The sequence below is a fragment of the Apodemus sylvaticus genome, chromosome 17, assembly GCF_947179515.1.
Source record: "Apodemus sylvaticus chromosome 17, mApoSyl1.1, whole genome shotgun sequence".
NCBI lineage: Eukaryota > Metazoa > Chordata > Mammalia > Rodentia > Muridae > Apodemus > Apodemus sylvaticus.
The window spans coordinates 60370200-60392969 of NC_067488.1; the positions used below are offsets into that span (position 1 = coordinate 60370200).

The 22770-nt window shown below is 40.3% G+C and overlaps 1 protein-coding gene across 1 annotated transcript in view; it reads left to right on the forward strand.

Moving 5' to 3' along the window:
* Window positions 1–22770, forward strand: part of Lrrk2 (leucine rich repeat kinase 2) — a 142896-nt gene that overhangs the window by 21046 nt on the left and 99080 nt on the right. Inside the window, exons 7-14 of the mRNA XM_052160189.1 lie at window positions 2306–2437; window positions 5776–5895; window positions 6270–6412; window positions 6501–6580; window positions 8200–8306; window positions 10631–10760; window positions 14232–14356; window positions 18047–18153. Of these exons, the coding sequence (XP_052016149.1) occupies window positions 2306–2437; window positions 5776–5895; window positions 6270–6412; window positions 6501–6580; window positions 8200–8306; window positions 10631–10760; window positions 14232–14356; window positions 18047–18153 (944 nt within the window). The remainder of the gene's footprint in view (window positions 1–2305; window positions 2438–5775; window positions 5896–6269; window positions 6413–6500; window positions 6581–8199; window positions 8307–10630; window positions 10761–14231; window positions 14357–18046; window positions 18154–22770) is intronic.

A 22770-nucleotide genomic window follows, 5' to 3' on the forward strand; every position in this document is an offset into this window, starting at 1 on the left:
TAATCAGTAGGGGTGAAGCTTCTATTTAGGAACCTGTTCAACTTCTCCATGTTTGATGACATTAAGTCTTGACTCCAGCAATAGAAACTTACTACCAGGCTTTAGAGAACAACCAACAACCCTGACATGGGAGAGCCTGGGCTATGTGGAGAGAGATTTAGGCTAGCCGTGATTACATGGAGAGACATGTAGTGTAGCCTTGGGTACAAGGAGGTAGATGTTGGCCGTCCTAGTCTATGTATAGACACACTGGATAGCCTGGGCTACATGGAGCCTATGATGTTTGTGGTAAGTATGTCCCATGAGCCCCCTTTGGTTATATAGACTCAACTATTTGCAATCTATCTGTTCCTAGTACTGGAGGTTTTATTTGGTAGCCACAAGATACATAGTTGAGGAATTGTCTCACCTAACATTTGGTGACTCCACCTAGATTCTTTTCATATATGTAGATATTTTAGAAAGATTCTACAGTAGTGGGTTTCCATATGGTTTTTAAGATGTTCTTTTAATGTAAATTGTACCCCCTTATTCTCCCCTTTACCCTTCTCTTCCCCATTCAATCCTCCATTTTACTTCCTGCTTTATTACTACCTCACTCCATATTATGTTTTCCCTTGCTTGATAGATCCTCTTCTCCACACTAGACCCTTACTAGCTACCTAGCCTCTTATTGCAATTGCAGCACACATCTAAAGCTTGAACGTCATCAGCTACATAGAAAACATGCAGTTACCTCACTCAGGATGATTTATTCTAGCTCCATCCATTTGCCTTACACTTTGATAATTTGAATTTCTAAACAGCTGAAGAGTATTCCACTGTGTAAGTGTACCTACCACCTTTTCATCATCTGTTCACAAGCTGATGGATTTCTAGGGTATTTTTAGTTTCTGGTTATTATGAATACAGCAGCATGAACACGGACGAGCAAGTGTCTCTTTAGTAGGATGCAAAATCATATGGGTATATTGCCAAGAGTGGTATAGCTGGATGTTTGTGGTAGGTTTATTTTTTAGCTTTTTCAGGAACTACAGCACTGATTTCCACAGTGCCTATACATGTTTGCACTCCCACAAACAATGTGTACATTTTTCCTGTACGTGCTAGCATGAGCTTTGACTTGCTTTTATTGATCTTAGCCATTCTGACAGACGTAGAATGACATCTCAGAGTAGTTTTAATCTGCTTTTCCATGATGACTAAGGGCGTTGAACAGTTCTTTAAGTGTTTCTCTGCCATCTGTGTGTCATGGTTGGAGAACTCTCTGCTTAGCTCTCTGCCCAGTTCTGTGTCCCATCTTTAAACTGGTTTGTTTCCTAGATGATTATGGTTTTTTTTTAAGTTTTTTATGTATTTTAGATATAAATTGTGATCAATAAATATAGATATTGAATGTGATGGTGTCATTTGCCATACAGAAGCTTTTCAGTTTCCTGAGTTATTATTTATTAATTGTTGTTCTTGGTACATGTGCTACTGGTGTGCTCTTCATGAAGACCTTTCCTGTATCAAAGAGTTCAAGACTCCTTCTAATTTTTTATCTTTTACCAGATTCAAGGTGTCTTGTCTTATGTTGATTTTTTTATCCATTTTGAGTTGAGTTTTGGACAGGGTGATAAGTACAATACGGATATATTTTAATTCTTCTTTAGTCAGCCATCCAGTTTGATCTTCACTATTTGTTGAAAATGATGTGTTTTTCTCCAGTGTGCATTTGTTTGTTAAGTATCAGCTATCTGTAGTTGTGTGGACTTAGGACTGGGTCTTCAGTTTAATTTCACTGCGTCAGTTGTTATGATAATACCAGTACATGCTGGTTTTGTTACTATAGTTCTATAATGGAACTTGAAATCTGGGATGGTGGTATTGCTGAAAGTTCTTTTATTATTAAAGATTTCTAGCTCTTCTGCCTCTCTCTCTGTGTTTCCATATGAAGCTGAAGATCCTTCTTTCAATTTTTGTGAATAATTTTGTTGGAGTTTTGATGGGGATTTCATTGAATCTGTCAACTGCTTTGGGCAGGATAATTTCTACAATATTAATCCTACAGATGTGTAAAATTTTTAAATCAAGGAATCTGATGAAACTAATTTATTGTCATGCCAAAGAAAAGTTCTACATCCTGTAGTATCAGCAACTAACAATGTAGGTTGTTTATAGTTATTTGATAGAGTGTGCTGTTTGCATATGGATCTGTATCCATCACATTGCCCTGTATTTGCATGACTCATTTGAATGTACATTTGAAAGAAGAAACATTTTCCCTTTTAGATAATTATGATTATTAATTTTTTTAATTCAGGCAGCAATGTGGAGGTTCTCATGAGTGGGAACGTCAGGTGTTACAATATCGTGGTGGAAGCCATGAAAGCATTCCCCACGAGTGAAAAAATTCAAGAGGTGAGCTGCTCCTTGCTCCACAAGCTTACATTAGGTGAGTTATACTATTTCATTTCTTATCACAAGCTATCATATGCATATGTGTAGCTTCCATGTGGTCTAGGCTATGAGTAAGTAGCTTCTTGATAAAAACTGGGTATAAATACTGTGACGTAGCAAATGGTTGTAAAAGAAACACAAAAAAATAGAGAGGTGGTATTAATGAGACATCTGCATTTTATTGTCTGGAGTGATCTCTAGGAATGTTTGTTGTTGGGTGGTATTTAAACTGTGGTTGCTAACTCTGAAGTGTAGTTACACCTTATGTGAACAACATGAAGCAGAAATCAGAAAGGGATTTGCTCACCAAACTTAAGAGTTAGTATATATGACTGTACTGCTCTAGGCTAAGGTATACACTCCAAAGAATCCAAACAGTGTACTCTAGAGACCTTGTGTACCTGTATTTATAGTGATTCTGTCATAGAAGCCAGATTATCTAATCAGTGTGGGAGCCCATTAGGACATATGAAGAGTATGTGAGTTTCTGTATGGTTTTAGGTCACTTTGGTTCATTGATTTCTCTGGATAAGTATTCAATTGATTTAAATTACTATTGCTGAGATACGATATCTGAAACACCAATAGGTCATGTGCTTACACATTTTCTTCCTGCGTCTTATATCTTGGCTTTTTGTTGGTCATTTACTACTCTATACAAACTTGAGAATTAAGTTTCCCAGTTTAAAAGTCTTTTGAAGTTTATATAAGAATGAGAAAGAATTAGATGGAGCATGCTATAAAGAACTGACGTCTCTGCACTATCGTTTCCTCCCTACAGTCTATACAGGTTTTCTGCATCTTCATTATTTATTTTTAGCTGCTTTATTTTCATTATAATTGTAATTGGCATCTGTTTTGAAATTATGTCTCTGAGATGTGCCTGCATGAAGAAATGAAAATGATTTTTATCTGTTTGCCTTTCTTTCTATTTGTTTCTGACAACTCTTTTGGACAAACATGCAGATTATCTAAGTTAATGGTTTGTGCACTGTGGCTGTCTGAGCCTACTCTTCCTGCTCATTATGTCGGTGACTCCTCTGCCTGTCGACTTGTGTGACCCAGAATCATGGGCATAATGCTGAATGGAAGCAGTGTTTGGCACCATCCTTGTCCTCTTCCTGATTTTAGAGACAAAGTCTTCAAATACTCTTTCAACCAGAATAATGTGTGTCATATGATTTTTATAGTTTCGAAATCTGGCTTGTTTTTATTGAGAAACTATCTTCTGTTTCTTGCTTATTTCTACTTTTGTAATTGTCCCCTTTTAAAGAAACTAAAACCACAAATGACTATTGAATTTTATTAAATCCCAAACAATCCATGTAAAGATTTTCTCCTTGTCTTTTGATGCTATGGAATTAAATCTAGAGATTTTCAAACAATAAGCCATGATTCCAAGGTCAATTTTAAGTTGATGATTTTTAAAAAGGCTATTTCTGATAAATTTCTTAATTTTGTATCTCCTAGGTAACCTTAATTTCTTTGTTTTGACTTCATCGCTTCCTTATTAAAGCATGTCTATTTAATCACCAGTGCAGTTATTTTGTATTCTATATCTGATATCTAACATGTGAGGTCTGCGCACATTGCACATCTCGTTTTTCATTAATAACAGTCACTGAAGTTCATTTCCTTGTGTTTTGGTGAGTTTCAGTCCAGTGGAACTCAAGATCTGGCATTCCGAAGCTTTACATAGCAGATGCCTCTCTAGTGACATTTGGAGTCAGAGCACAGGAGGGACAGAGGGCTCTTTAAGAAGTGGAGGTTCAGACCTTCTCCTTTGGAGACAGTGCAGCTGCCATGTTTTCCCACAGGCTGTAAGCAGCTTCCTTTGTTCTCACATCAGAGCTCTTGTGTGACTTCCTGGAGATATCATCTGATCTCTAAGATACACACCTTGGGGATTTCTCTCTGTGAACAGAACGATGAACTACAGAGCAGAGCGAGTAACTAATGAGGCATATAACTGTCCTTTCTCCTAAAGAATCACCAGCAACATTTTATGCAAATTTAGGTTACTGTAATAGACATTAGCTTTATATCATTTTCACTTTGAGAAGGATCAGTCAGCCTTTTGGAAAAAAAAAAAACCTTATTGTTGTGATTTGGTTGTGTTTTCATGTCCACATCCCTTGTATAATTAAAAATATCAGTTAAACTTTTAGGAGAACTCCTTGGTAGATTCTGTTAAAAAGTTTCTAAATATCTGAGTTATCACTATTATTATTATTATTATTATTATTATTATTATTATACAGAACTTTAGTTAATTTCTTTCGTCTTTGGCCAATTATTTAAATGTATTAAGACTGTTAGACCTGATTATGTAATCATATCACACCTTCCTTTCCTAGATCCCAAAGTAAGTACATAGACACTTTATATACAAAAGTTTATTTGTTGACACACATAAGCTTTTGATTCGAGGCTTGATCCGGAGTGTTAGCATATTGTAGTCTTCTCCACATTGTCGTGAGGGCTGTAGCTCAATGATATGTGTCTCATCCTGGGTCATGTAACCTATGGAAGAGAAACTCTGGCTTTGAATGCAGATTTCTGCATATCTCTGTGCTCCTCAGAGGCTGTGAGGAGGAGAGGAGAGAGGAGGAGTCAGTCAATGAGTGGATACTAAGCTCTACTTAGATAGGAGTAAGAACTGTACCAGGCTGTTGCACAGTGGAGTGAGTTAGACAGGGATAGTGTACTGTGTGTATCAAGAAACCAGAAGAAAGGAGTGTGGAGTTTCCACTGCCAGAAGATCCTAAATGTGAGGAGATGCAGATAGATATTTGTTAATTTCAACATTGTATTACATCGAAACAGTAGATAGTACCCAAGAGGTGGATGCAAATTTTTGCCTTTAGTTTCAGTTGAAAATATACGTAAAATAATGTATCTTGAATTACAGTTAAAACAATAACAAAGCTACAAAGTATTTCCCGTGACATGTAGTGGTCACAAGATGGTCTGTGCCTTTATAGGGTGGGATGTTTGCAGGCTGCATTTCAAGAAGGACACAGCTGTGTATGAGGCTGACCCTGAGACCACTGTGATAACTAGGAATACTATAGTGCCATGTATAGGAGATGCTCCGTTGTTTTCGCGTGGTGATTTGAGAAGTTCTAGGTCTCACTGAACCAGCATAGTCTAATAAGACAGACAACAGTCAGAGTCAGAGTTTTAATAAGTCTTTTTGATTTAATGTACACCGCTATGTTGTAAAGATCGATTTACTTATTTAATATATACTCTCACGCCATTAGATAGATTTAGTAAGTGCATTTTAGGTTGTATGGATAAGAGTTTATGTAATGTCTCGCTTTACTTTAGGTAATTTTTTCAACATCCTGGTGTTGAATGAAGTACACGTCTTTGTAGTGAAAGCTGTCCGGCAGTATCCTGAGAACGCAGCCTTACAGATCTCGGCACTCAGCTGTTTAGCGCTTCTCAGTGAGTCCCCTTACTAACAAGGAACTCCATTTCCCCTTTTAAGTGCTGAGGGCTAAAGGGCCTCCTTCCAGCCAGGAAGATGCTCTCAGAACACCAAACGTTGGCATCCCCCCCCCCCCCCGTTCATGTGATGTATCAAGAACCAGGCAATAACTTCAGATGATCCTTCTCTAGATCATCTAAGGTGGTAAGCGGCCAGCTCCTCACGGGACAGGTGTTATGCATGTTAAAATATTAAAAATTGCTTCATGATTAGTGAAGGTAGTTAGTCAAGAACATTGGGTTGAGAGCATTCAAACCCTGCACTCAGGCTTGGCTATTCAAGCTGTTGGTGGTAATATGCATGGAAAAGACATATCTACTTTTTGTTCTAGCTGAGACTATTTTCTTAAACCAAGACTTGGAGGAAAGAAGTGAGACTCAGGAGCACAGCGATGAGGAGGACAATGAGAAACTTTTCTGGTTGGAACCCTGCTATAAAGCCCTGATGCGCCATCGAAAGAACAAACACGTGCAGGTCGGACACATAGTTACTACACTGATTTAGGATCAGGCTTTCTCCTCATTGCTTTTTGATACATTTTTCTTCTTCCTTCCTGATCTAGGAAGCCGCCTGCTGGGCCCTAAATAATCTCCTGATGTACCAGAACAGTTTGCATGAGAAGATAGGAGACGAAGATGGCCAGTAAGTATCTCTATGGGTCGTGATAGAAAACCCGATTGTGTTCAGCCAGTGCACAGAAACTCCCACCGCTAGATTTTCTTGTCGAATTTAGGCTTTTGCATTGTATGTTATTGGTGGGTCTATAATTTTGTCTAGTTTTCCCACAAGACAGGCTTTTAAGGTGTGGCCCATGCTGGAACCACAAGTCTGAGCTTCCACGCCTGATGTGGTGTAGAGTGTTTTAATCCCTACTGAGATACAGACAGCATTTCTACTGCTGGATTTTGGCATCATGAATCATTCGATTGTTTGGGAATACTGGAGAACCAGTCCCTCAGTTTTCTGGCTGGCCAGGTACAGATGCACAGTGAGTTCACTCCAGCCAGGCACATTCATGGAGCCACTGGAGACCTGGGCCACCAGCCAGCCTGTGTCAGTTAGAAACCCTCTCTGGCAGGTCCTATCCTACAGCACTATGGACCTATATTCCGGGAGGCCTATTTGCATAATGTCCCACTTCTGGAAAAGAGGGACTTTTTTTGTGAAACAGATGCTACTTAAAAAACTTCTATTTGGAGAAGATATACTGATTCTTGAAAACTAAGGTAAACCAGGAACCAAATTATTCCAAGTTAGCAACCTATCAGGAGCTTGTGTTAGGGCAGATTCAGGCTACAATTTATACATCCTAGTTCCCAGTATACACAGTCCTCAATATCCAGAGATTTCCCAGTAAATATGCTATTAAAGGGAAGGCACGTTTATTTCCTCTGTCTCTTTAGTCTGCTCTGTTTCTTTTTCACAAAGAAATGGCCTTTTCATTCCATTTTTCCTATTCCCTCCTCTTATATTTTTCTTCCTGGTGCCCCCCCCCCCTTTTTAAAGATTGTCTTCTGCATGTTTTTAGCTCATTTGTTGATGCCTTTCATCCTGCTTTGTGATTGACAACCCCTATTATCCATTTTAATTATTTCCTTTATGATTTGTGCACCTAGTATGTTAATATTTGTATGGCATTTATAAGGCTTGCAAGAATCACGGTTTGGTTGTAGCAGTCTATGACAGCTTCTTAGGTACAATTTCTTGTTGTATATTTTCATTTACTCACAGTTAAATGTAGTTCAAAATACTAAACGGAAAACTCCAGAAGCGAGCAATGCATATATTTTACTTTGTCTCTTGCTCTGAGAAGCGGGGAGAATATATCCTGTGCTGTTTGGCCTATCCCTCCCAGCCTGGATATAACTTGTCTCTGTTTTTATGTCCATCCTGTGTGATTCGCATGATAGCAACTTTGTAGCTGTCCATCTATGTTTACAAAGCCATGTGTCCTCCATAAGGGTTCCAAGCTTCTGAAGGAACAGAAGTGTTAGTGGTGGACACACTCGAATCTAACATCTGCCTATAGTGTTGCTCAGCGTAAGCTTCTATTGTGAGTGGAGGTGGCATATAGCTCAGCTTCCAGGGGGAGCTCGGCTTCCGGGGGCAGCGCGGCTTCCGGGGGCAGCGCGGCTTCCGGGGGCAGCTCGGCTTCCAGGGGCAGCTCAGCTTCCGTGGCTGCGCTTTTAGAGTTCATAGGGTGTGTGAGCAGGCGTTGGCGTGAGAGGCTGCAAACTGAGATGTGGTTGGTTTTTTGAAAGGTTCCCCGCACACCGGGAAGTGATGTTGTCTATGCTGATGCACTCTTCTTCCAAAGATGTCTTCCAAGCAGCTGCGCATGCTCTGTCCACTCTCTTGGAACAAAATGGTAAGGGGAATCATAAAAGCTATAAATTCTGAGAAATTCAGATGTGTAGATGGAGCTAGCTAAAGGGTATATGTATATAAAGGATATATATATGTATATATATATAAGGTATATGTATATAAAGGGTATATGTATATAAAGGATAGAAAATAAACAAAACTTTTAGGTATATGTACTCCAGGACTCATTTATGACACCTAAGATACATACTTGCAGAAATTGAAACATTGTATCCACTTTAAATGTATGTTGTATTTCCCCCCTTATATTAATAAATGTATTTTTATTGTCATTATTACAATTTTAATAACTGTGTAGCTTTCCAATATATATCTATAACCTATTTTAGAAACCAGTTTCTGTTGATTGACTTTTAGCTTACATACCAAGGGAACTTTTAGAGTCCTCATAGGGCCTTTTTTCCTCTTAAAAGGATTGCCAGCATTTTCCTTTACATATTTATTCATTTTCCCTTAAATAAACTTTACAGTAGTGCCACTGTTTGATGAGCTATTCACAGTCACAAAAACTGATAAAATTGTCCAGAATGAAATGTTTTATATTTATGATTTTTTGAAAATGATCTTTTATGAATAAACCCTCTTATACCTCGGAAGGTCCATTAAGCTTCAGGGTCCTGACTCAAACTGCTTCAGATTCCTGACCCCATAAACAGGAAATTTTGTCAGGAAAACTTGTCTGGCACCAGGCAGGGGGACTTGGCAGCTCTTATGGGATATTTTTAGGCAGTGGAAAAAAAAAAAAGCACAGCCAGATTTTAGTGTCAAGGCCAGGCTAGTGACGAAGACACACACACACACACACACACACACACACACGCACACACACACCCCCTGCAGGCTGCTCCTTCTATCCGGAGGCATTTTAATAAAAGGAAAGCAATTTAGGGTTGCTTTCCTTATGGCCTCTGAGGGACAATGACCTCATGAGTCAGCTTGGCATCTGTTTGGGATCAGTTCCTGCCCTCCCTTAATAAAAGGAGAGCCTAATCAAGTGTATTGCATACATGTGTGAAATTGTTAAAGAACAAAGCTAATGAGCTAACAATGAATCAGGCCCATCACACGAAGGCTTGGAATAGCCAGGCCTTGAGTGATGACAGGGCCCGTCCCAGGCCTGAGTCATCTCAGGGTACGCCATGTAGATATGGAGGTCTGTGCAGGGCTTGCACTGCAGTCATGGTTCATTGTGTACGGCTCCCCAGAGGACATGAAACCTGTTGCCAAGCAGCAGTAGCGTGCGGGGCTGTGGGTCTTAACCATTGGAAGCTGTTAGGTCCCGCAATCGGTCATTAAGATTTTGTGACTTAGGGTTGCTTTCCTTATGGCCTCTGAGAGACAATGACCTCGTGAGTCAGCTTGGCATCTGTTTGGGATCAGTTCCTGCCCTCCCTTCATGCTCCTACGCCTTTGTTCCTGGCGATCTGCTAGACGTCCTTAGATGCCCTTGCACATCCTGGCCTTCCTGCCTCCTTATTTAGCTCCACCACCAAATGCAAACAAGAATGAGCATCCACAGAAGGCGGCTACTGCAGGAGTTTGCATTCTGTGATTTGTCTTTGAATGCAGATCAGCGTCTGCTAAAATAGAGCTGATAAATGCAATACACGTCTTCTGTATACTCAGAAGTGACTTCGTGATGACTGCCCTTCCCCCATCGTGTTTCCCATTATTGAGAAATGCCACTTTTGCATAGTAGATAGTGATGGGATCCATGAGGAAAGTACGCAGCCCACTGAGATGGACAAAGTTGTTCAGAGCATCCCAGACTAGGCCATTCCATTATCCTGTTACCAGTGAGCAAAATGCCTTCACACGCCTGTGGCCCTTCTCCGGGGGCCTGCCAATGGAGGAAGGGCTTGCATCTCTGCACACAGACTGTCTTCAGTCCATGCACTGACGTCTTCCTCCTAGCTCAGTGTAAGTCTGGCCATTTTGTGAAGTTCAAAGATTAGATGTTCATTTAATTTCTATCCACTTTGTGAAGTGTGCTGTTTGCATACATTGTTCTACACAGCACAGCTTTCTTGTGGGATTTAATGTATTAATCACATTAATGCCCATGCAATTAAAAGTGTAACTAATGCCCATGCAATTAAAACTCTGTAAATAAAAAAATAAAGTGGAAACTTCAATAAAGAATTAATAAATATGAATAGCAGAGATTGTCATATATATATGTGTGTATATTTATTTGTAAGATATAGGCAGCTATTGATGATTTTAAGTAGCTAATGAAATGTTATATGTGTTCTTGTAGTTGTGAGCTTTTATTACTGTAAGTAACTTGAAAACACCTTATAGTTAATTTCAGGAAAATCCTGCTGGCAAAAGGAGTGTACCTGAATGTCTTGGAGTTGATGCAGAGGCATGCCCATGCTCCTGAGGTGGCAGAGAGTGGCTGCAAGATGCTGAATCATCTGTTTGAAGGAAGGTACTGCACATTCATGAGCATATATATATATGTATATATGTGGGGGGTTATATGTGTATATGTGCATATATATATATATATATATATATATATATATACATTTATGCATACACATACATATACACACATACATATACCAAACCATATACCTCTATGCTTACATACACACATGTATATATGTATGTATGTATGTATATGTGTGTATGTATATGCATATATGCAGGGCATGGAGCCAGATGGAATGTCACTCAAAGCCCATGTTGGAATGTGAAGCTAAACATGGCACTTGAGAATATACCTCCTGTCATCTTCCCCTGATATTCTGGGACTATTTTATCCAAGCATTTAAAAATGTGGCAGAAGCTGAAGAGGTATTGTGAAGTTTTGCTTCTGTGCTTTAAGCATTGTGTTGCCTAGTTTAGAAAGGATAAATATGTGCCAGAACTGATAATAGCTTTTCGGATCACCATATATGTGGATATACAAAACTATAAATATATGCATTTTGCAACTATTGCTTTTAAGAATTAAAGCACTATTTATTATAATGCATTGCTTATTACTATCCTTTCTTTTAAATTAAATTTGGCCCCTCTTCTTCCTCTCATTCCTTTCCCAGTGACACTTTATTCCAAAGCACTTCATGGCCAACCTTAGTGACACTGTGTGTCTGGTTTGTGGCACAAAAGAGGCCAAACATTATTATATGTGGTTGAAATGGAGAGAGGTAACCAGAGGCTTACAAAACCTGTCAAAAACTGAAATTCAGGCACGTGTGCCCTCTAGCAATATATATTTAGTATATTTTCTCAATCTATTAAGCAAAAAATGTATGGTAATGGTGGCATTGTTTGATATCAAATGGAAATCAGCCACACGGGAAACAGGTATGAGTGTTAACGATCATCTAGGGTGCAGGTGCTACAGGAGAGATGGATCTTGTGTCTTGGCTTGTTGTTGGTCACTCTTCCTAGGGAGTTCACACTCACCACCCCAGTCCCCAGCACGGCTTTAATTGGCACTTTGCCAATCTCTGGGAATCCTCCATTCCTTTCTGCTTCTCTACACAGCGTCCTCTAGTTATTCGGGGGTTTTCTGAATACTGAGCAGAGCCTGCAATAGCTCATAAGGGCTTCTGGAACAGCAACAAAAAAGGCATGTCTCCATTTAGCAACCTCAAGATCATTCAATTTCTTTTTCTCTTGAAAAATGGTCAATAAAACCTCTTTGGCAGAACCTTCCCGAACCAGGGGAATCTTCTCCACACCCAGAGTTCGGACTCTCACCCCAGGCCAGCATCTAGCCTCTACCACTGCAGTCCTTTTGTACCGTGACTGTTTGACGGACATCTGATATATGACTGACTGACCTTCCCGTATAGATTTGTCCCTCAAGTAGATTTCTCAGTTAACAGTGGTTTGGGAGTCAAGAGAGTTGGACCTTGTTTTTTGATATATTTCAGATAGAAGGGCTGTCCGCTGTGGAGGCAGAGAGCTTCAAGGCCTTTACTCGTGCCTTGTGTACGTTTAGGCACCTTACTACCATATGCAGTGGCCCCAAGTCACAGAGAACAACCTTTGAGTAGCCCCAGAAGTGCTCTGGCCCTTGATCAGCAGTCATCTCCCTCGATTTGCCAGAGGATAGAAGAATGATAAGGGTGTTCCTCCCTGCCCTCCCATGTAGCCAAGAACATTTCCAGGAAGGTAAAACTATCACTGACACAGGTCTGGCTGGGTCCTAGAGGCAGATAAAAAAGATCTTCACCACATTGCTGCTGGCTATGGGAAGTCCCAGGCACTAGCCTGAAACAGTTGCTATTTGGGGCTGTCACAGACAATATGGCTACCACTGGGTCTTTATGCATGAAGATTATGTAAAGATGTGTGTGTGTGTGTGTGTGTGTGTGTATTAAATCTAGATTATTTTCCTCTTTTTGAAGTACTTTCTTTTAAAAAATAAAATGAAATGTTTATAGTTAAAAATAAAGGTGAGCTGGTCTAGTCTGAGAGTCTTCTGGAAAGCTCTCAGTGTCTGCTGAGGTCTCTCCTTTTCAGGCCTGGGCTGCTCTGAGAGAGTCATTCAGCAGTCCTTACATCACACACAGGCTCAGGAGGGAGAAGTTTAGTGAATCTTGTCAGTTTCAGGGTTCCTGAAGCATCTGAGTAGTTTACTCCCTGAGTTTAATGAGCTTTCCTTCAGGGTGAGATGTTTCTGCCTCTTCCTAGAACATACAGAGTCTTAATGTGCATCCTCCTTCGTGGAGGTTTTGTCCCAGAGGAAGCTGAATGGTTTTATTGCTGATATGAGCTGACTATCCAATGGTTGGGCTTCAGGATTCTTCCAAAAAGAAGAAAATAGAAGGGTCAGAAAACAGCTTCAGAAGAGATGAGTTTGGGACATAACGATTAAATAAATTCATTTTCATGAAGGATTGGGATAAACTTGGTGCATTTTAACTTGTCAATAAATCTAGCTGTTAGCAATATGGTCATTATATGTGAATAATGTAAGTTGTGGGCAGCATACCTACGGACTTGTAAAGAATGGAGTTACTTGTCTTTCACACTAGCCCAGCTAATCTATCCTTAGGTAGCGAATCTCTGTCACATTTCTCCTTTTACAAATGCTGTTTTTGAAAACTCAATTTGCAATATTTAAGTTTCGGTTTTGATGGCGCTGGAACTGTGTGGGCAGGCTTCAGTTAAGAAGGGTACTGTGTGGGGCAAATAGCCACACTGCCTTCCAAAGAAGAGAGGGTCTTGTGATGGCTCAATGCCCCAGTGCAGGGGAATTAGAGGGCAGAGAGGCAGGAGTGTATGGGTGTGTGGGGGAACACCCTCATAGAAGCAGGAGGAAGGGGAATGGGATAGGGAGATTATTTGGGGGAAGGGACTGGGAAAGGGGATAACATTTGAAATGTAAATAAAGAAAATATCCAATAAAAAAAAGAGAGGTTCAGATGTCTTGGAGAAACCAAGAGTTTGATGTGAACTAATTAATTCTGTATAAAAAGTCTGGTGATGCTAATCTGGAAGACGAAACTTGATGTGAAGCAGGAGTCCTGGCATTGAGTCTTTCTAGTTAAAGGATTTTGGTATTTTCTCATCCAAACAACAAGTTTTTTATCTGGATAATGGGGATGTGAACATTTTTCTGGGCTGCTGCTGGTGATCCACATAGCGGTCAGAAGGAAGGTGCTACATTCATAGCATACATACATATCATCAAAAAGATGTCCAGGTGACTGTAGATCTAATGCTTGAGGTCAGAATTTAAAGTCTTCAAGTTTTGGTTGTGCTCAAATGCATTTTCTTGAAGTTTTGGTTGGGTTCAAATGCATTTCCTTATAGCTTTTCCTGTTAAAATACATTGATTGGCTCTGATGACCCATATTTTTTTCAGTTCAGTGTTTATACAAATAAACCAGGTTGTACTGTTCTTTTTCCAATAAACAATCAATTTCCATCTTAGTAACCCTTCTCTGGATACTATGGCTGCAGTGGTCCCTAAAATCCTCACAGTGATGATCGCCCACGGGACATCTCTGTCAGTCCAGCTGGAGGCGCTGCGAGCTATATTGCATTTTGTGGTACCAGGTGAGTCATGGAACTGATCGCACTCAGAGGCCGCCATTAAAATGGAATTTTGCATTTTCACGAAACATTGATTTCTAGGGCAAGCTTAAACAGCCAGATTCTGAGGACCGCATGCAGGTCTTTCTGCCAAACCCGAAATAAAATTCATGAGAAAGGATGACATAGATGAGTTCATAAGAATAGTTAGCACTTCATTTACATAAGAAATAAACACAGGGTAAAGAGGGACAGTGGTGGTGCACGCCTTTAATCCCAGCACTTGGGAGGCTGAGGAAGGCGGATCTCTGAGTTCGAGGCCAGCCTGGTCTACAGAGTGAGTTCCAGGACAGCCAGGGCTATACAGAGAAACACTGTCTCAAAAAAACAAAAAATAAAAAATAAACAAACAAACAAACACAGGGTAAAAAGTGGACCTTGTGTCTCTGATTCTTTGCTATTTTCCTGGCCGTCTTCAGCCGTGTCAAAGCTCGGGCTAATACAGAACACGCTCTTTCAGCCCTCCTCTGTTGCTTCGGCTCCACCCTTCTGGTCCCGCGGTTAAGTTAGCTATTTGGCAGAGCCACACGGCCCCTCCCTCACTGACTTTAATGACCTTCTCTCTGGCTTTCCCCAGCTGTCACCTTGCCTGCTCTCTCTAAGCCACCTGCCCCACTCTCTTTCAGCACGTATTATTAAAAACCTCCGGTTCTGTTCTGAACACCGCAGTGCTTTAATGGGGTGAAGGGCTCAGGGAATGAGGGCAAAGCAGGATGTCGGGAGCTCAGGAGACAGATGAAGAGCCGAGAGCACGGTGAGCAGCTCGGCTGCAGAGAAAGGTCGGCATGTCTGAGCATGCTGGTGCACCTAGTGTCTTCAGAGGAGCACATAGGTCAGGGAGTAGACATCTGTGACTCAAGGACAAGTCAGACGGCAAGAACAGCTTTCAGGTCGAAGGAACGTGAGCGCAGAGCATGATGGGAGTGAGGACAACCCGGGGAGGGTATGGGGATAAGTCTGGGAGGACAGATAGACCCCTTAATGCAATGCAGAGCGATTGTGATTTCACATGGAGAACTATTAAATTTTATTAATGGCTCGAACATGTTCTGAAAACTTAATAATGGCCTGACTGAATTTTTTGTATTGTTTCTCTTATCTTATTTACAAACATTGGAAGGACCCCTTTTAAACTTTTTAAGAAAAAAAAAAGTGTCCTTCCCGGGCTAATGGAATTATAGAATTGATGTTTCTGAAGTATTCTGGGAAGGAAACTGAAGTAGTACCATCAAAAGTAATCAAGTATTTAACATCCGTTGGCGTTTAGAACGCTATATTACTAAGGACTGGAGGACGGTTTTCAGACTATTAATTTAGATTTGATCTATTGTGTCCTTTTTGATAGAAGAAAGTGTGCCATGTGTGTTTGAGTCAGATACCCTGTTCTTTAAAATATTTTCATGTATATGAGCATTTCCCCCTTTGGATTATTTGTATCTCTACGGATGTAAAAACAAGTTTAGATTTCTGAACAGTCAATGTTTAAACTCTTATTCTTGTTTTTAATAGGTCTAAAATACATGCATATGTATACACGTACATATATATATATGTATATATATATACACACACATACGTATATGTGTGCATGCACATGTGTATGTGTGTGTTTGTGTATGTGTGTATACCATTAGGGTGTCTATAGCTTGTTACATACAACTCTGATATCAAACAATAATATGAATAACTTTTTGAATTATATAAAATATGCTTAATAATATGCATTAATAATTGGGGCCACTACCCTGTAGTGGGACCACATTTACAATTCTCATCAATGGTGAGGATATATGGGGTGATTGACTGGGGACTCAATGTAGGACAGTTGGTTAGGAGCTGATGGCCGTCTAGTAAGATGATGAAGTAGATGATCAGATGTAGTCGATGAGGCAGATGCAGAGAGAATAGATTTAAGAGATAAGCAGGGGATTGCTATTTTGTTGTTGCTCTTCTATAAAGTTCCAACTTTTTTGAAATCCGTATTTATTCCCCACAAAAGTTTACTAAGCCAACTATTTTCCATAGTGTCTAGGTGTTTTCTGTTTCAGAATTAAGAGGATTTCCATTGTGTGACAAGTGTTTTAAAAGAAGAAACGCTTACTAATTTTATTTTTTAAATCTGATACTTTGATCAGTTTGTCATTTCCCATTCATCACTGGCAACTAAGGCATAAGTTTTCTTAAAAAGTTTTTATTAATTTTTGAATTGTGTAGATTTAGTTAAATGGAAGAACAACAATTCTCACCCGACTCCCCACTTAGTTTTTTAAGGTAAAGTCTCACTATGTAGCCCAGGCTAGCCTTGAACTCACAGATCTCTACCTGCCTCTCCCTCCAGAGTCCTAGGCTTAAAGGCATGTGTCGCCATGCTCAGATTAATACATTATTTTTGTAGTCTTCAGTACTCAAAGTTTATTCCTTTTAGGTGGATGGATTCTTTTTGTTTGTTTGTTTTTGTTTTTGTTTTTGTTTTTTCTTTTCTTTTTTGGATTTGGTTTTTTCGAGACAGGGTTTCTCTATATAGCTCCGGCTGTCCTGGAATTCACTCTGTAGACCAGGCTGGCCTCGAACTCATAAATCCACCTGCCTCTGCCTCCCAGAGTGATGGGATTACAGGTGTCGCCACCACTGCCCAGCAGGTGGATGGATCCTTAAAGAGCAGCAAAAAACGCGCCAGAACCATGCCTGTTTGTTAATCTCCTTTATTAAAAAAAAATGCTTTGAATATGGACTTATTTCGTTAAAGATTCTCTGTGTATGTACATGTCCCCAAGTTTGTATAACTATACCATATGCACACGATGCGCATGGGCACATGGGCAAGCAGTTGTGAACTGCGTCGCATAGGGCCCAGGCATAAGGCTGGGTCCTCTGGAAGAACAGCAAATGCCCTTAACCTCTCAGCTGTCTCTCTAGCCCTGTACTTCCCCTTGGCAGGATTGTAAACCGACCCTGAAGCACTGTAGCTCGTTAATAGTCAGTTAGATGATTCTTGATGTTTTTTTTTTAAATGGTGAATTTAAGGCTACACTGTATGTATGCAAATAGGCATTAGTAACCACCGCATTGGTGTGTGCACATCAGTAGGCACACATCTACTCCACGCAGCAACTTCCATCCTTCTTTACCAAACTAAGATACACAGACTCAGAGATCTTTGCAGACTTCAACTGAGGCTACCTGACTCTACCCCACGTTGGTGTAATGCTGTCTCCCAAGCCACTGTCACACGGTCCCTGGAGATAGGGGGAGATGAGGTTGTGGGCCTGCCACTAAAACACTGACAGTGCACACAACCTGAAGTGTTGTTACCTGGAAAGGAAAGGATTTCCATTCTGGGAAGCAGGGATGTTCAGAAGCAGCAGGATGCCGATGGCAACTCATTGCACGAGGCCGGAAGTTTCACTACTGAGCGTGACTGCTTGGCACACATGCTTGCGGACCAGTGAGAGAAGCTTCCGGCATCTGTGCAGACACAGTCACCGGAAATGCGGCAGGGATATGAATGCTTTAAATGAGGATGGAAAGTTCCACAAGGGCGGGAACCCGGTCCAACCCAAATCATCCCAGCTTTTAGCAAGTGGCAGTGCGTTCAGCCTAAATGCATTTGACAAGAGTAAGTCTGTATTCGTCACTGTCTGTTCTTGGATTTAGGGATATCAGAAGAATCCAGGGATGACTCTCAGTGCAAACTGAACGTGCTCAGAAAACAGTGCTTCAGGACTGACATCCACAAGCTGGTTCTAGCCGCTCTGAACAGGGTATGTGCAACAAGGGTTTTCTGTCTTTATACCATATAAGACTTAATTCTGGGGGTCCTGGGCTTTGAGTTTTACTTTACTTTCTTGTTGGTTACTATCATAATTAGAAGTCATCATTAGAACTCAGGGTGATAGTAGGAACGTTGGGGTGGAAAAATATATATTCAAAGAAAAATAAGTACACAACTAACTAATGCAAGTTTCTACCTGAGTTTGCTCCAATTGGTTAATCAGTGAGCCAGGTCTGGATGTCAGGCTCGGCTTCTGTTCTCTCCCTGGTAAGCCATTGTTCTTTTATGATCCTATGGAAAAAGATTCAACTAATAGAGACACACCAGACAGAACATGGCTGTCTTCTCTGATGCCTCTGTATATTTTTATAGTTCTCCTAAGATGAATCATTAGGGTGACATCAACAGAGTTATCGATAATTATGACTAGAGATTCAGCTATTATTGGTCTAAGCAAAAACTAAAAAAAAGTATTTATTCAAGTGAGCCAAGGCTTTGGTATATAAAACAGGAGTGTTATAATTCAAGCTGAGGGTAACCTCTTTTTGGGTCATCGACCGTTGACTTACGCTGAACCTGGAGAGTTCACACATCACAGAGTTCAGGCATCTGTGCCATAGGTTTGTCTACTATCATTTCTGGGGAACAAAGTAGACTCTCAGTGTCTTGGCTTTGTCTATGTGTATGTGTCTTCGGAGCCACACCTCTTTCTTTGGTCAGGGAACCCTCAGAAATAAAAGCCGGTTTTCTGATGAGATAAATGGTTTCAGGTAAAGATTTTCTGATTTGCAAAAGCTTAGAGCAAAATATTGAAAGTTTAAATTTAAGATATGTATTTTATGCCAGGTGGTGGTGGTACCTGCCCTTAACCCAAGTACTTGCTTGGCGCAGAGGCAGGAGGATCTCTGTGAGTTTGAGGTCATTCTGGTCTATAGAGTGAGTTCCAGGACACCCAGGACTCTATAGAGAAACCCTGTCTCAGAAAACAAACAAAAATATATTTTATTTTTAAATAAAGGGTGGTCTAAGAGAGCACACACACACACACACACATGTACTTACATATAAATGGCATAAAAAGGTTTGTAGAAAGTGTAAAACTCATAGGTAGGAGAAGAGTTGAACACACAAAAATATTGATCTTCTTCAGGGAAGACTTTAAAATCAAAGCTGAGCTACATTTATATCCTTTATAAAAATTGCAGTAGTACTTACTTAAATAGGTAAGCAAATTTAAAATTTACATGAAACAGTCAATTTGCATAAATATTTGCATGAGAACTTGACATAGTCTAATTCCAATGGGATAACCAAATGTTTTATAAGACGTCAGAACACACACTGGTGTGATGTTGGCACTGGGGGACGTGCAGTCCATTCCACGTGATGCTGGCTTAGAAATTAGACACAAGGGAATTATGCAGCTGGCTCCTGATATTCCTCAACACTGAAAGAAACATGGTTCACACAGGGATTTCTGTTATCAAGCTTATGGCCAGTTATTTAAAACTGAAGCTGAATATTTTATTATTTTTGGCAAAAGTATATACCAAGATTGAATGGAAGGGCAAAAATAAATAAATTTTTCTGTATACATATGTAAATGTTATCAATTTAATCACATATATAGATTATAATCATAATGCAGGTTCAAAAAGGAAAAAAGGTATTTCCAGGAAATTTGGTAACTAGCTGCGATGTCTCTTGCCTATAATATCAGCACTTGGGAGGCTGAGGCAGGAGAATTGCTACAAATTTAAGCCAAACTTGGGTTGCAAGTGAGTTGTAGGCCAACCTGAGCTATGGAGTAAAGCAAAACAAAAACAAAACACAACAACAAGAAAGACAACAAAATGGCAATACCCATTGCAATTAAAATGGACATACCTGGTCAATGATTGCATTTTAATAATTTATGATATACATCTATTAGACATGTACATTAATATTTTAAGTAAGAATGGTCATTATTGCATTATTTGTAATAGAAAAAGATGCCAATGAGCTAAGGCTTTGCCTGGTGGTAACCCCATTACAATGGCAGGGACTTGCAACTCTGCAGATGTATGGATATTGGATTGGTATTTTGTTGGATAATAGTTTGGAGTAATGATTAATTTGTATTAGATATTTTTTCTATTTACATTTCAAATGTTATTATCCCCTTTCTGGGTTAACCCTTGGAAGCCCCCTATCCCATCCCCCCGGCTTCTATGATAGTGCTCCCCCACTCTTCCACCCACTCCCACCTCCCCACCCTGCATTCCCCTACACTGAGACTTCAAGCCTTCACAGCACCAAGGGTCTCTTCTTCCATTGATGCCCCACAAGGCCATCCTCTGCTACATATGTGGCTGGAGCCATGGGTTCCTCTATGTGTACTCTTTGGTTGGTAGTTTAGTCCCTGGGAGCTCTGAGGGATCTGGTTAGTTGATATTGTTCTTCCTATGGGGTTGAAAACCCCTTCAGCTCCTTCTGTCTTTTTTCTAGCTCCTCCATTGGGGATCCTCTGATCAGTTCAATGGTTGGCTGAAAGCATCCACCTCTGTACTTGTCAGGCACTGGCAGATCCTCTCAGGAGACAGCTCTATCGGGGTCCTTTCATCAAGCACTTCTTAGCATCCACAATAGTGTCAGAGTTTGGTGACTGTATATGGGATGGAGCCCCAGGTGAGACAGTCTCCGGATGGCCTTTCCTTCAGTCTCTGCTCCACATCTCCATATTTGCTCCCATCTCTCCAGCCCCAGTAATGATTAATTTTAACAAGGAGTTGAAGACAGGTTACATTTATGAGTTCTGGACAGAACAGTGAACAATGGAAGCGTAAGGCAGCATAAGGACATTCTATCAGGAACTCTGTCCTGCACTGTTTGCTAGCAAAGGTTCTATGGCAGTACGCAAGTGCTGGTGATGAGCAGAGCCCCCCTCCCCCGACCCCTACCCCCACCCCAGCATGGAACATGTGTATTGTAGGCAAGAATTGAACCTATTGTTCTTTAGCCTATGACATTTAAGGAGTTTTACTGCAGCTTAATTTAATCTGTGCTGTTAACTTAAGAGCCATTGATAAATGACAAACAACGGAACTATACTACTTCCAGTGAGATAATTCTGTGTAGAGGTTCAAAGGCAGCAAGGTGGCATTTTAAATGTACTGATAGGTCAAAATTACAGATTTTCCATAAGCATGTTATTCCCTGGGTGTAAGTTTCATCGTTCATTTCATGTTTACATTGTATGCATACTAAGTCTTGCTAGAATTGGTATTTTTGCTGTTCTTGTCTTCTCCCTTTTATTCCTTGATTACTGTAGACTATACACTTTGTTCTTGTTTCTTTCACTGTGCAAGACTTTCTGATCTGAATCCAACTCTATTCATTAGGCACCAGTTAACCCTTGGAGTTTAGATAGCAAGCAGATAGAGTGAACAGCTTGTCACCCAGGTGAACTCACTGTTGGCACTGTCACCCTCAGATATTAAAGTACCTTTTGACTTTTGGCTATAAAGGACGAGGGACAGGAGCAGTCACTTTTATACACTCTACTTTTTTCCTATCGTCTCTGGCGAGATAATTTAATTCTGCATTGAAAGACCAGATAGTGTTTACAGTCAGCTTTAGACCCATACTTTATAAAATTATTTAATTTTATTCCGTCAGTTCTCTTGGTTCTCACTGTTCTCCTCAAGTCTTTTGTTCTAGGTTGAATCCATCACTCATCTTTCCACAGAACTTCTCTTAAAGTTACATGCCCTAATATGTTAATGTTTTGAATCTTTTTCTTTGTAAGTTTATTGTGAACTCTTAAAATGTATGCATTTTAATTTTTTAACTTATTCATAGTCATGTGTGTCTGTGCCTATGGGCAGGGGACTTGGAGACCAGAAGAAAGTGTGAGATGCCCGTAGGGCTGGAACAAACCAAGTGAAGCCGGATGGTGCTAGAACTAAACTCTGGTCCTCTGCAAGAGCAGCGAGTGGTCTCAGTCACTGAGACATCTCTCCAGTATTTGAACTCTTAAAAAGACTAATTCGGTTGGCTGTAAAATACTGAGGGCTTCTTTTCTTTGACTGGCTGTCTGTAGGCATTGCTCTAGTGTTGAGTGTCTTAGTGGAGAAGTCTGAGACAGGCTTATTTTTTTCCTTACTTTTCTGTGAGTTGATAGTGTCTCCCGGATGCCAGAAGTATTCTTTCTCTTGAAGTCCAGCCAATCTTATTATTGAGGTGTATTTTGATGCTAGTTTTGATGCCAGCTAAATGAACAGCCAGCTTATTTTTCCTGGGAACTTTTCTTGAATCGCATTTTCATGAACATAGGTCTTCTTCCATCAGTTCAGCTTTCTTCCTAGACATTATAGAGTGTTGGATGTCTTCTGCCTTCATCTGCTATTTAAGAGAACATTGAGGCACAATCTGCTCATCAGCATGCTCTTGCCTTCTTTGGATAGGGGGCACAAATCCATATATGTATCTTTTTCTATCATGAGCAAAGATGAGATATAGGTGAGAATATGGAGAATGAGAGAACCATGCATGATCCCTTAAGGAATTGCATTCCCTTTCCTGTGGAGTCTGCTTGGCTGGCAGTGAGAAGAGCCTGGTGTAG